The sequence below is a fragment of the Glossina fuscipes genome, unplaced genomic scaffold, assembly GCF_014805625.2.
Source record: "Glossina fuscipes isolate IAEA_lab_2018 unplaced genomic scaffold, Yale_Gfus_2 112, whole genome shotgun sequence".
NCBI lineage: Eukaryota > Metazoa > Arthropoda > Insecta > Diptera > Glossinidae > Glossina > Glossina fuscipes.
In genome coordinates this window covers 7,591,922-7,605,754 of record NW_023998455.1, presented here as the reverse complement: position 1 = coordinate 7,605,754, position 13,833 = coordinate 7,591,922, and the positions used below count along the sequence as shown (strand labels likewise).

The window sequence follows — 13,833 nt, the reverse complement described above, 5'->3', positions numbered from 1 at the left end:
CTTTTCCGTTTCTATACGTACTACACGTATTAGTTTATGTAGTAAACGTAAAAATTGATTGCAACTACTACATATAAATAATTTTTTTATTTTATAATTTTTATAATATTTTAGCATTTTAAATGCTTTCTTTTTTTTATTTCCTTGATACTTATTTTTCTTTTCATTTGAGACGATTGAATAAATTAAAATGATTAAATATTAAATAAAAAATACAAAAGCATTTATGCCTAAATACCTTGTTGCACTTATTGTATCATTGTGTCGACTAACCAATAGCGCGGCTACGAAGAGCAACATTCATTTTATTCCCATTCAACATGTGCCGAAATTTTCAAAAGATGCAGTAATCATATGTGATTCACTTATATTCTCTCCCCCTCTCTCTCTCCCTCTAATCAGGATATTTGGAATAAATTGGGATGGTTGCTCTTAAAGGTCCCTTGCGAATATGAAAATATACTGCTGATCAAGTTTTAAACTTGAGGCTTGCGGCTGAATGTAACAAAAATTAAAATACTTTTACTTATTCTACGTAATGTTCAATGGCTTTAAAATTCACAGCCAACTTTGTAGCAGTAATAGGCTATTAGAAGAGCGTTGGAATGCTGAGTCGTTGTGGTGAAGAGTTTAGTTGGTCGACATATCCCTTTTAGCTTGCCTATGTACCTATAAATAAGCATCATACAGCCCAAATTATGTGAACACATTTTGGCTACCCATGAACACCTCTTGTTGTATGCGGTGCAGGATCGCCAAACAGGATTTCAGAACTCCCTGAGTTATACTCTAATTTTGGCTGAATATAGGCCGTGTAAATGGTACGGATATCGGCTGCAGTAACGAATTTTATTGCATCATTTTAAGAGACCAAAGTCCTTGATTGCACACTCTATATATGTGCTCTGTCTGTTTATTTCTTTCTCTATTAGTTTAGCTCCATTCTAATATTTTTGCGACATTTCGATTTAACGTTGTTGACTTCGCTGCTGCTCTCGGTGAAAAAGAATGAGTGATACAGAGGACTCTCGTTTACAAATAAATAAAAAGGTTTTCTGTCATGTCGTATCGAACGTCCTTGACGATGACCAGGGAGAGGGAAAAAAAAAGAATCCTTCGATTACAACTCTTTCAACTCAAATGGTTATATAAGAAATTCGATTCATATCGAGTATGGCGAGAGGCATATTGTCTATCGCAAATTAGATCGTTAGATTTTAGGTACCTTATTAGGTGCTAGTTGGCCATGGTTTTGGCTATTGCCGAACAAATTGCAATTGCGCCGTAATTAAAGAGAAAATTATGGAAGCAAATCTACAACACTATCGTTGGAATTATTCCTTCGTTGACCCTCACCTAGTTCCTCCACTACATGCAACAAATATTGACAAAATCAAGAGCAAAAAGAGAATTCGCTTTGGCCATACAACTGCAAGACGCCAGTGGATCCTCCTGGAATCTTCTTCTCCAATCTGTCTGTGTAGACAAATTCTTGCAAGAAAGTATCTGCTTAGTGACTTGCTGATGAAATCATCCTTCATTAGAAGAAATCCTTTGGATGCACTCAAATCAACAACAGAACGTAATGCCTGTGTTGCTAGTGCTCAAGCTTTTTTCTTTCACTCTAAGTAAATAATAATAATAATAATGATTTCGGAATTTCAGGTTTTTATTGCAGTCACTTGACTTAGGTACAAAAGAATCATAAAAAACTTAATCATAAATTCCAGTGCATTGTAGGCTTATGATAAAAAAACAAAAAATGCATCAGTTATAAAATGACAACGAAAATGTGTTCTTTTGTTGTTGCTTTTTTCTAGGTTTGGTCACATTTATGAATCGTTTGCGTCCTCGGAAAGAAAACAATGGCAAACATCAAGTTGTGAGCAACATCGAGTTGAGTCGCGTTAATTTCAGAAAATTTGGTGCTTACTACAAACACATGACGAATAAATGACATGATGGGCTTGTGCGGGTGCCGTTGTAAAATTCAAGTCGATAGCGACTTTATTGTGCAAGTTGGAGGGAAAAAAGGCTCCAAACTCTTTTTAAGGAGACCTGAGTATTTTTTTCTTTTAAGGATAAGATTAAGATTTATGTAATTTGTCGCCTTCATGGTTCCCTCAGCCTTCCATCTACAATAGATGTAACATACTTTTAGGACATCTCCAATAGGATGGGAAAACGCAGATCCGTATACTTTTCTTCCCCTTGAATTCTTCGTATTTTGCTGAGTGCAACGAAACTAACTTCTCTTATTATAACATAAAAATTGCACCTAACCTGAAATAAGTTTATACAGAAACAAATAAAAAAAAAAAAAAAAAGCAGAAACAAAGAAAACGAAAAATGGTATATTTTTCTTATATTTAATATCCTTATAATGTTATGAACGGATGAATGTATGAATTGATTAAAGGAGGAGGAGTGCATTCAAATCAAGGCACAAAAGAAAAGAGATACTTTCAACATACTTTCAACTCTTCTTCTAAGCCTTTTCTCAGAATGCTTGATAGTAATTTTAATTTAAATTAAGTTTTACGTTTTTGTTTATTATTTTAACGATTTTAGTAATGAATCACATGACATTAGTTTTGAGACTAAGTTCTGTTGTAAAAAGCCGTACATTTTATAGGTCATAATTAAAACTAATGCTTTCAATTTACAGTTGCATTTGGGAGAACTAAATTAATAATAAAATTGTGTTCGTTTTTCAAATCCAAAGTCACGCTACACTCTTTGGATTTGTGTCGTAAGAATCGTAAATGCATTTGAAAATGAAAAAGACGAAATTCCGAAAAAGAAAACTTCACTTAAGCCGATCCAGCACTTGGCTCGAGATGTGAGTTTTCTTCCAAATTTTTGCCTTTTCATTTTGTTTTTTAAATTAAAGAAATATAAAAAGTAATTTCCTTCAAAAGTTACTTAGTTCGCTTGGCAGTACGAGGATACAATTGAATAGCATTAACAACGAATGGATAATAATTATGTCGCTTAGTCGCTACTAACTTGCTTTAAGATTTGAAAATCATTAAAAGGGTAAACTTCTTTGGAACAACTATACATTTGTTTGTTAAACAAAAAAAAAAAAAAAATGTATTTAATTTAATTTACACATATAAAAATTTCAACTTTTTTTTTTTAATTTCTTAGTTGAATAAGTCTTTGAAGAAACAAAAAAGTTGCGAAAAGATTTTTTTTTTTTTTTTTCTTAAATGCGTTAAAGAATTTACTTTCATTAATACAAACATTATGCAGAATTACAATTGGTACACACAAACAATTTTTTTTTTTATTTTTAACAATTTTTTATACTAAACTAATTCTACTTATTTTTCTCGACTTCTCGACTATTGGCTTACATATCGACCATCAGAGGATGGGGTGCGACCGCCCTAAATATGTTGCGTTGCTTCCTATGCGTGCCTATTAGGATTCATTTATGTAATATGGAAACTTTGAATCGCTCTCAAGGAGAAAGCAATAAAATTTAATAAATTTTTTGAAATTTGAACAAAGTTCTTAAATAATGAATAATGTTTGTCGTTTTTTTTAATAAAAACATTTTATATTTATATTATAAAAGAAGAATAAATGTGAAATTTTTTTATTAAATATATACATTACACACACATATGCCGTAATTAAGATTTTAAAGGAGCACCTCTTTTTTTAGGCCTCTGATGGTGGATATCAGTTGATGAATTTAATTAATGTTTCATTTCTGAATTTCTAGTATAAAAATTGGCAAAATTTTTTAACAACGACACGGTATAACCATTGCCCAGCCAACTATGCGCAAATTTACGCCATAGATATTGATGGACATGGACGATATTGTTAGTTGAGGTGATTTCATGATTTTGATATGTTATAGTCGCGTGAGCAATAATTTGACCGCGTCGTTTAAGTAAATATCAGTTGATGAATGACATGTAATTGGTGAAGATCACATAATTCTCTACTAACCGGGCGCATAACTCTTGTCGCACCGTAGCTGTAAACTTATTCGCCACAACTAGAGCTGTGGTGATGCCAAATACCAAATTGTAAAGTAAAACAATTTGGAAATTTCCCAACCATTCGATGGCACCAAAATCTCCTAGCAAATCAAAGTTGGTGATACCTTCAATATTAGAAAAATAAAACTAAAAACATCTTTCCTAACAACATTTCCATTTCATTTTGTTTTACCGATAATGCGGCTGAGCAAAGGCAAGGCAGAGCTTAGAATCAAGAGCAAAGCGCAATTGACTATTAACTGTGATAGCGAGGTTTTACGCCGCTGCGGTCGTACCTGACTCATAAAGGGCATCGTATAAAATCCCACTGCTGACGTAGCGCCCAAATAAAATATTAAGCATACTTCGAGGCCAGCCCCAAGGGGACCTAATTTCGATAACGAAGTTATGCCCAACGTAAATTGCTAAAAAAAGAAAAAAATTATCAATAAATTCGAAAAAACTCTTTCTTTTGATATCGATTTAAAATATTTAATACCAACCCTGGTGCTTAACGGTAAAGCCTTAATACCAATTAGCAATTCTAAGGTGTTCTGCACCACCAACAGTATAGTAATGCCGGTAAAGAGCAGCAAGAGCAGCATAGCCAATGGATATACGAAATTTCTTTGAAAAGCTGACGATTTACGCAACTTTTCCAGCTCTTTGCGTTCAGACTCCAATTCTCTCAGTCTTTCATTTAATTTGGCTTGATGTTCATGAATTAGCTCGCCATTCCTCGATTTACGTTGCATGAGATGAACAAGCGAAGGACGCTGACTGTAATGTGCGTAATAGTTGCTAAAATTATGACCACCATTGGCTTCATAACGTGCATTAAAATTATTATTATTCGTTGATGTCTGCGGCGCCTCATAAATTTGGGCATCGCTATAGCACAGGACTACTGTTGAACCGTTCGAGCATTTACTAACGGTATTCGTTTGCAATTGCAAATTGGCCAGTTTACGTTTAACACTGGCCTCCTCCAGATGAAAGGCAATGTACTCTTCATTGACATCGCGCAACAAATGAGGTTTAACTAAAACTTGACCGACTACACCAAAAAGTCGAACAAAACCGAATGGAGTGCACACTAAAAAAAAGGTTTTAAGCAAATGATCACTTAAAGAAAAATAGAAAATATTCAGGAAATATTTTGCATGCAAGGGCATATTAAGTTTGTGCGTATATATGCAACATCCAGAAGAATTTGAGATAGCTCCACCTTTCATTATTAGAATCAAAACCCCCAAACCCTTTAGGCTTGTCTGTACGCAATTTTTAAGATATTTTATGACATTCGGTACACCAAAACGTGTTTCAGCCCAAAGACATATGCTGCCGACAATGTTCCGGATCGGATCACTTTTTCGATCACCTCCCATATGACACGTTATGCATCATTGTGTTAAGTGAAGCTGTGTAAGGTATTTAATGCGTTGTTACTTGTTGAAGTTAAAAGTGGCCAGTCACCTTGGAAAGTTGGAAAAATCGAATAAGATAGGGGAGATACTTCTAAGAGAACTCTGCAAGTAATTCTCAAATAAAATCAAAAAAGGATTTGGTGACTGCTTAGCAGGAAAGTAGCGAATTCCAATGGTAGCTTGGGAAATGTCATCATGGATACTGAATGTGGCAAAAGCTTCTAGTGCGAACTCTACCACGGTAAACGCCAACCCGCAATCATATCTCTAACGTAGACGACAAAAGTTCTACTTACGTATTCCGCTTTATACCAGCATTTCAAGCCTATTGCTAATATGCGGGTGCTGTCATGGTGTTTTGAAATCTCTGTCGGATTTTGAGTTCAATTCTTTCTTACACTTTTTCTTAAGCAGTTGATTTTTAGTTAAGGTATGTGTAGCTCGAATTTAAGTGATTGTCGAAAAGATAAAATGTGAGCAGTGACATATCTTACGACGTTATTACCTAGGAAACGCATATCTCCATAGCAATTTTAAGTAAATAGAGAATTGCTTGAGAGACCTTCAAATAGAAGAAGGCATTGATTTTTTTGTGTTTTCATACAATTTATTCACTTTTACCCATATATCAATCATTTCATCATATTACAAGCAAGCAACTGGAAAAAAGTCAAAGAATTCGGAAGAAAATTCCCAAAAGTTGTACCGCATATAAAAAACTGCTTTCAATATAAATATCGTGTAAATTAGTTGTGCATCATGTTAGAGCCGGGATTTAATGAGGAATTTTTGGAATTTGAATCGAAAGTACATCAGGTAATGAAACTGCTCGAGGACATAAGCGTAGCCAATAAAAAAGAAGGTGAAGAAGTGAAAAAGTAAGTAACAGATTATTCGCTTAAGGTTCTTTTCTTGGTGTAAAGATTGCCTTGTAATAAAAATTCAGGCCGGAAAAGGACATCTATCAAGACTTGAACGAAAACAATTTCATCGTGACCACACGTGAGATTGGCACTTCAATAAATAAGAAAAAAGCTACGCCTGCTTCCGCGGACATAAAACGCACTCCCCAGGGCGCAATAGAAATGGATAAGTTTACATTTATGCAACAACTGGAACAAGATGCCGATGAGCGTCACAAAGGGTTTAAAGAACGTGAGCGCATCGCACAGAATTTTAGGGCGTATGTTGAGAAATGCCATAAAATGTTGCGGCTAATATCGCATCCCTTTCTTTCCACAGGCTGGGCAACGAGGCCTATCGCAAAGCAAACTATGAGAAAGCGATTAATATGTACACAAAAGCCATCGATCATATCAAGGACAGTCCGATTCTTTATAATAACAGAGCTTTAAGTTACATCAAGTAAGTGATATCTTCATTTTTGTGCCAAGTATCGATTATTACCCTAATGCTTCCTTCCCTTGTAAAACATTTGCAGATTGAAGAACTTTAAACGCGCAATCATGGACTGTGATTACGTTTTGAACAAGTTGGAAGACAAAAATCTCCGAGCTTGGTTGTATCGTTCCGCGGCTTATAAACGCTTAGGAGATGAGACTAACTTCGAAAACAGCGTTAAATTAGCTCACAAAAACAATCCAAAGAAAGGCGCAATCATTGACGAGTTCATCGAGAAAGTTAAACTGGAGGGAATTTAATATTTTATAAATGACTTTATGGAATGAATATTATTTCATATGTAATTTCTTTTTATCATTTTCGTCTATCACAATTCGATTTGAGAAAAAAATATTTCAGAATAATCAAAAATAATTTCAGTCGTAATGTTCTTGATTGCGGATGGAGGTGTACGTGTTGACACGAACATAAACTTGGAAGAAAGAAAGCCTTTTCGTCTACGGACTAGTTTTCCTTTTTACTAGTATCGCGGCGGGGGGCAGAGCAAAATCAAAAAAAAAAAAAAAAAATAAATAAAGGAAGAAGTGCTACACGACGATCATCAATTGGTCGAATCGGCAAAGAAAAACACGCTTTCACATTTGACAGCTGCACAGCTGAGCCAGTGGTGAAGGCATACGCAGATTTGCAGCACCGCTATGTGCAAGAAGATTGAATTATTTGAAATTTTAAGCGTAGCGCGCCAAACTCGACGTTATCGCGAGACGGCAGTCTGCTCTAAGCCATCGAATGTTTTGAATGGTGGGATATTTTCAGACAATTTCTTCTATTAAAACGACGAAAATGAATATAAAAAGCGAACGAGAATATTCGTTAGCCAGCGAAGCGATAGACAGTTATAGTGTTTGAGATGGTAAGGGAATGGGAACGGGTAACATAGTAAGACGGACAAAATAACTCGTTTGAAAGATTATTTAAAAACAAGTAAGAACATTATAGTTGGGCAAGGCCGACCACCCACATTCCATAACACTATTCTTATTTTTGTTGTAGATTATAGAACACGAAAATTATATGCTATTTCTATATAAAGGCATACTTTTCATGTACGTGTTTTTTCTTACATACAGCGGGATTGGAAAGTAGTCGCAGAAATTACTATTATGTGCTAATTTTCATCACCACTTATTACACCTTCAACATTTCTGCTCTACCAAGGATCGATTTTCGTAAAAATCCTAATCGGTCCGAACCATTTTCAATAGCGTCGTCGCTTTCAATTCGCCCTCGGGTCATTACACGTCACTGCTCCAAATTTCAGCAAAATATCTGAAAAATTGCAACCTGTGGCTTGAACATAAAAATACACAAATAAATTCTGAATTGATTGGTATAATTAAAGGTTGGTCTATCTTAACCCCTCCTGTGTGTTGCATACATCCACACTAATTTAATATACCCTGTACCGAAAGTTGTGCAGGGTTTAGTAAAACAAAAAACATTCATCGATGAAGGCGTTAATAGAAAAATCTTCCAATTGTTGTTCTAATCAAAATAATAATATTAATATACATACCGAGGAGCAGTAGCACACCCAAAAATGAAACGCATGAATACAAGAAAGGTAAGTGAACGCTGCCCAAATCTATAATTGGAATAAAAGAGAGAGAAAAAACTAATTGAAACTGTATTTGATTAAAATTCTTTTTTTCCTATGGTATCAATACTAAATACATCGGCCCCTATAACGTTTACTAAGCGTCACATATGGATGAGTATTGGATGGCATGGTAAACATTTCCGGTGTCATGTGCTTGTTTATTTATAAAGTTACATAAAATGAGGTAAATCATAATCATGCGTGTCCAACGTACAAAGCGAAAACTTTTCGTTTTTAAAATTCGAGACATGAGACCATGAAATAAAATTAATTTATAATAAATAAAAAGTGGAAGATATAAAAAGAGTTCATTCAATTTTTCTCGCGTCAACATTTGTGAGTTGTTGTGCAGTTAGCGGTGATTTGTTGGGCAACCAAGGTATTTATTTATTAAGAATGCATTTATGTTTGAACACTTACTCAGTAATGATAAGAAGCCAATTTTTTCTGGATCCAAGACAGCGGAAAGTACGTAAGTGAAACCGAAAACTACGGTAGCCAATAAGCTAAATACTGTAAAAGTCTCGTAAGCGCGGGCTATAATGCCCTTCTTGTGACCGGAAAAGCCGGTCGATTCAGTAAATAAATAAGCGAAGGGTAAAAAGATGAACAGCGAGAGATTGGAGAACAAGAAAACGTGATTCCAAAGACCTGAAAACAAAAACGATAAAAGTTTGGGAACAAAAATAGTGATTTCATTTTAATATGATTCTTGTTGTTGTTCTTTTTGTACCTTGTATCAATGAACTGTTCAACCATTTAACATAGTAACTGCTTGGATAAAGTAACAATACTTCGTTACTAGCTATCGAAGCGGGCAATAAAAGAGCAGCTCCCACTGCTATCGCCATTGAAAAAATACAAAGCCATGAGCTAACACACAAAATTTATTTCAAGAAAAAGAAAAAGAAAAAAAGAAGAAAAAAGACAAATTTTAATAATAATAAACTTTTATCAGCGCAATATTTGCTTTCTTCTTCTTACCTTATGCGATAGACTAACAATTCATCTTCATCGTTAGAAAATACATCATCACGATCTTTGCGTCGAAAACGTGATATTAAAACATATGAAGCAATATAGAGTACAATTAATAATAAAAGAAAGATCTGAAAATGGAATCAAAGCGAGAAAAAAAAATCAATTAACGCAATGATATATGTTGAGCAGTGCAAGCGAAGTTAGTTGAGTTTAATAACCTCATTTCCAATTTCATATGCTTCTGGAAATTGCAAAGCTTCATTACTTCCTAATGTGCTCTCATCGGTTACGCAAACTATTTAGATTATGTTTATGTAAAGATTTATTTATTTATGTTACGTTTCGAACGGATTAATGACCTCTTCGTTGTCCCTGCCGTGAGACGTGTAGAAGAACATGTTGATAAAAATAAATACAAGAAATCCTATTAGCATGCCATCCTATCCTATTACTAAGATGTGAAAATATATCCCCATCTGTCGCCCAATATGTTTCAATTGCTTGCAAAATGAGAAGATTTCGTGCTAATCAGTGTTGTTTGGCCTAACGTCCCTGTAACGCTAATGTAGGCGATATTTGTCGAAGTTCGTTGCTGTATAAAGCGCACTTGAAGCGTTTCATTTCCACGAAGATATAGATAACGTCGACACTAATATGATTTCAACGATGTAAGTTGTCGGTGTTTTCAAGTTATCTTTCAGCCAATATCAATGTGTAAAGAGATCGATTTCATTTATGGAACTGCACTTTCCCGGCTTTTAACTAAATTAAACGTGGAAAAGATGCAGCTCAAGGTGCAGAAATGAGAGCGCATTAAACTACGAAACCATTAGAAAGCGGTTCGAGAGGCTTAGAGCAAAAAATTGTTGTCCTGAAAGCGGTGAATTCCGTCCCTCCCCGGAAAGGACAACCAAGGAAATGATTTTCATGATAGGCTAAGAAGTTTTACTATACACGGCACAGCTTCGATATCACGCTCCTCCCGATTACCACTCATATCGATACAGTCATATTTAGCAGGTCAGCGTTTTACAGAAGTTGAAGATCGATGACTATCTCATCTCCAAATCGGCAAGTTTCTACTGTGCGGGCATCGTCGCCAACCTACCCGATAAACGGCAAAAGATCACAGCTAGTGATGCTGGATATTGTGATTACTAAGATTTGTAAACAAGCTTGAGTTCTATCAAAAGACGGAACGAGTTTGTTCGTACGCCTATTGCGTAGCGCTTGTTGCGAACGCCGACGTCACATCGGATACATTTCGATAGCAACCAGATCCTATCTTTTCCCTTTGGTGAGTGACATCATGACATGATAACGAGGTAACAATTTGATGATAATTCGGCTTTACAAGCGTTCCATCTGTCGCAAGCAATTTTCGTACATTCAGACGGAAGAAAAAGAAAGAGAAATTAATATATGTAAGCCTCGAGCAGATAAGTGATAAACACAAAGACACAGAATTAGCCTTTGCAAAGGTGAAGACCAAATTTCATTCGCAATGATTAATAAAACCAGAAGTTAAAAAAAACTTGGAAAAACAATTAAATAAAGTTAGTGTATTGCTTACAAATATATCGGCTCGGGAAGAAGAAAAACTTGTCACGCGGAGCAGTAAAAATGTAATTAAATTATTGCTAAGGCCACTGCTACAGATAAGAAACATTTGCTTGATACGAGCCTGGGCAAGACTTACGCTTAAGCAACTGGTCTTAATGTGCAGCCAGTAGCGAGCAACGACTAATAAAATTATTATCTGCAAATTATCGAAACATTGACGTTAAAAAAGATAAAGAAGAAGGTGTCTGTGCAAGGTTCTACACAATACAAATCTATTCTTAATCAGCAATAGGTTTAGTTATATCCATCGCAATAGCTGTAGCATTAAAAATAGCCCTATTTTGTCTCAAAGCAATGAAAAATAGTTCTAAATATCTCAAGTTCTTTGTTAGAAAACAAATAAAAAGATTATAGTTGGCCGTGGCCGGCCATTGAATGCCCAATGCACACTTCTTATATGAGAAGTGCACGGGAAAGCTCGCTTTAAACTGAAACACTATCAATAGCCCTCGTTGCAGGGCCGAAACATGTTGGTGTATCAAATTTCGCCAATACGTGCCAACTATGGCGACGCGTAGGTTGAACACAAATATTCACGGACCGGGATCGGAAAGACAGAGCGCACTGATTTTGGCAGAGAAAGCATGACGAAATAAACGCCTCCTACGAAAACTGGAAGTGCTTCAAAGGCTGTGCAAGTTGAGAATGATATCGGCTTATCGCACATTTTCAGCGATACCGGCAGCAGTCTAACAGGAATATTACCCATCGAGCTTCTATTGAAGGAGCAGTTATGTGGGAAATTAAAGCGAGATCTGTACACCTTCTATTACTATTCGGCGAAGCATGTAGACAGAATGGCAGCAAAGAGAAAACGACTCGGAAAGAAGGCGAACCTACACCCTCATCCCAAAGGTAAAGCAATGGAAGTCGAGGACACACGGAGAAGTCAAATCCTTCCTAATCCAATTTTTCGCTAGGCAGGAAAGTTTTTTCAGTTGCGTGTGCCTCACAACGGCGACGTCCGAACATCTAATCTCAGGAGAGGGGAGGAAAGGTAGAATGATATAATGAGGATCGAGAATCCACAAGGGTCCATCTCGTGGTAATACGCAATCGGTTTCGAGACGACTTTGTCCCCAGTCTAGGGCCACTGCAGAGGGCAGTGCGCCGCCGCTAAGTTCATTAAAAAAAGAAAGAGGCAGACAGACAGAGGGTCAGATAGACGGACAAGCGCAGATCGATTCAGAATCGCTCGATATAATAAGAGGTGAATATTACATACACTCTAGCAAACATAATATGCCCTCTGTCACAAGTGGCGAAGGGTGTAAATGTTACATAATAGAATAAGTTAATAAATAATTCGCTATAAGTTGGAAAGATAAACTTTAGCAACATAAATAACTAAACATATAAATATAATTTATCTACAGTTCAAGTGTGGGTGCAAAGTGTACTTCGCTATCAGAATGTGTGAGTGTTGCCAAAATATATCCCACAAAAAAAAAATTAATTAAATTCTTTTTATCAAAAAATCCTATTTTTAAATACAAACTGAACTTTGCAACATAAGTAAGAACTGTATGAAATACAAGACAAAAGAAACCCAAGAGATAATTAAAATGTTAAGGAGAACCAGTGTAGGTAGAAATACAAATAATAAACACATGTTGCTAATACACCCATAGCTCATACTGCAGCCAAGGAAAATATGTTTTCTGTGTAGAAAAAAAAAAAGAAGGAATCTTTTCATTTTTAACACTAGAACTACCGACAGGTCAAAATAACCGGTTGTATCAATTGTTCATACGGTTGTCTCTTTTTCTAAGTTTATGTAGGTATTTATCCCAATTTCATTTTTCTGGTATATGCATATGATATACCTGGACATAACGATCTGTCAATCAGTCACTATGGCGATGGCGAACCAAAATTCCGTCCGAAAATATATAGACATTTAGACACAGCCAATAAAGAATATAGGAGACGAATCCACCGATAACAACGGAGATTAATTTGATCCCGAAAATGGACGAGCAGAGATTTCGGAGGATCGATCAGAAAGAAGAGAGAAATATGTATTTCCTCAGAGGAGAACATCCTGAATGTACATAAACCAAGAAGAACGTTGACGTTGTCGTCGCCTTCTGATGAAAGTGACCGGAACTATCTGGGTTAAAGTAAACGCTGGACCCATTCCAGGGAGCAGACCAATGCCACTTTCAAACGAGTATTTGGCACAGTAAGTAGTGCTTTTTTATTGAGAATCAACCGTCGAATTATAAGCACGCGATGCTTATGGAACTAAGAACTTGAAATTGTCTTATTTATGGTCAAAGAGTTTTTTTTTTTTTAAGTAACTATGAGTGGAAGAAAGTTTCCGGATACCATTGCCATCAAAATTATTGCAACAATGTACTTACTACGATACTTCTACTGTGTATGAAACAAGGGTGTGAAGATAAATTCGAATTTAACTAGTAAAGACACCTACCGTTTCTGTTAACATACCTCTGTTAACGACTTAACAGGGCTCATGTTAAATAATTGCAATTGAGATATAGTTGGTTTGAAAGCCTAATCCGTCCATATTAAAAAAAAGAAAATATTTTTGTGGGCATTTCATGAATAAATATAAAACTACCTTTCAACCAAACTAAACAAATTCAAATTCTGCTTATGGAAACTATTTTTAACGGTATCTGAAATTTGGTATTTTAGCGAAAACTGCATATGAAAAAACACCCAAATTTGACACTCTAGTGCGACCAAACTAGAAAATGTCGCCTATATTCACCTATATCATGTAAATCTATATGAAAATACCTATCGATTA

At 35.6% G+C, this 13,833-nt stretch overlaps 2 protein-coding genes across 3 annotated transcripts in view; one reads left to right on the top strand and one right to left on the bottom strand.

The window, feature by feature from the left end:
* Positions 1 to 1,648: 1,648 nt before the first annotated feature.
* Positions 1,649 to 13,833, bottom strand: part of LOC119639637 (protein Lilipod) — a 19,762-nt gene continuing 7,577 nt past the window's right edge. The window contains exons 2-9 of one of the 2 annotated variants that reach the window (XM_038037151.1): positions 9,435 to 9,559; positions 9,184 to 9,323; positions 8,871 to 9,101; positions 8,367 to 8,435; positions 4,505 to 5,097; positions 4,195 to 4,426; positions 3,970 to 4,126; positions 1,649 to 2,278 (exon numbers count right to left, since the gene is read on the bottom strand). In XM_038037151.1, the coding sequence (XP_037893079.1) occupies positions 2,158 to 2,278; positions 3,970 to 4,126; positions 4,195 to 4,426; positions 4,505 to 5,097; positions 8,367 to 8,435; positions 8,871 to 9,101; positions 9,184 to 9,323; positions 9,435 to 9,559 (1,668 nt within the window). In that variant the 3' untranslated portion in view covers positions 1,649 to 2,157. Of the gene's footprint in view, positions 2,284 to 3,969; positions 4,127 to 4,194; positions 4,427 to 4,504; positions 5,098 to 8,366; positions 8,436 to 8,870; positions 9,102 to 9,183; positions 9,324 to 9,434; positions 9,560 to 13,833 lie in introns of both variants that reach the window. The other variant, XM_038037152.1, reaches the window with a different exon arrangement.
* On the top strand, positions 5,544 to 7,138 carry LOC119639638 (tetratricopeptide repeat protein 12). The gene is made up of 4 exons (XM_038037153.1): positions 5,544 to 6,306; positions 6,375 to 6,611; positions 6,671 to 6,793; positions 6,870 to 7,138. The coding sequence occupies exons 1-4, from the start codon at positions 6,188 to 6,190 to the stop codon at positions 7,087 to 7,089; spliced, it is 699 nt and encodes a 232-aa protein (XP_037893081.1). The 5' UTR covers positions 5,544 to 6,187; the 3' UTR covers positions 7,090 to 7,138.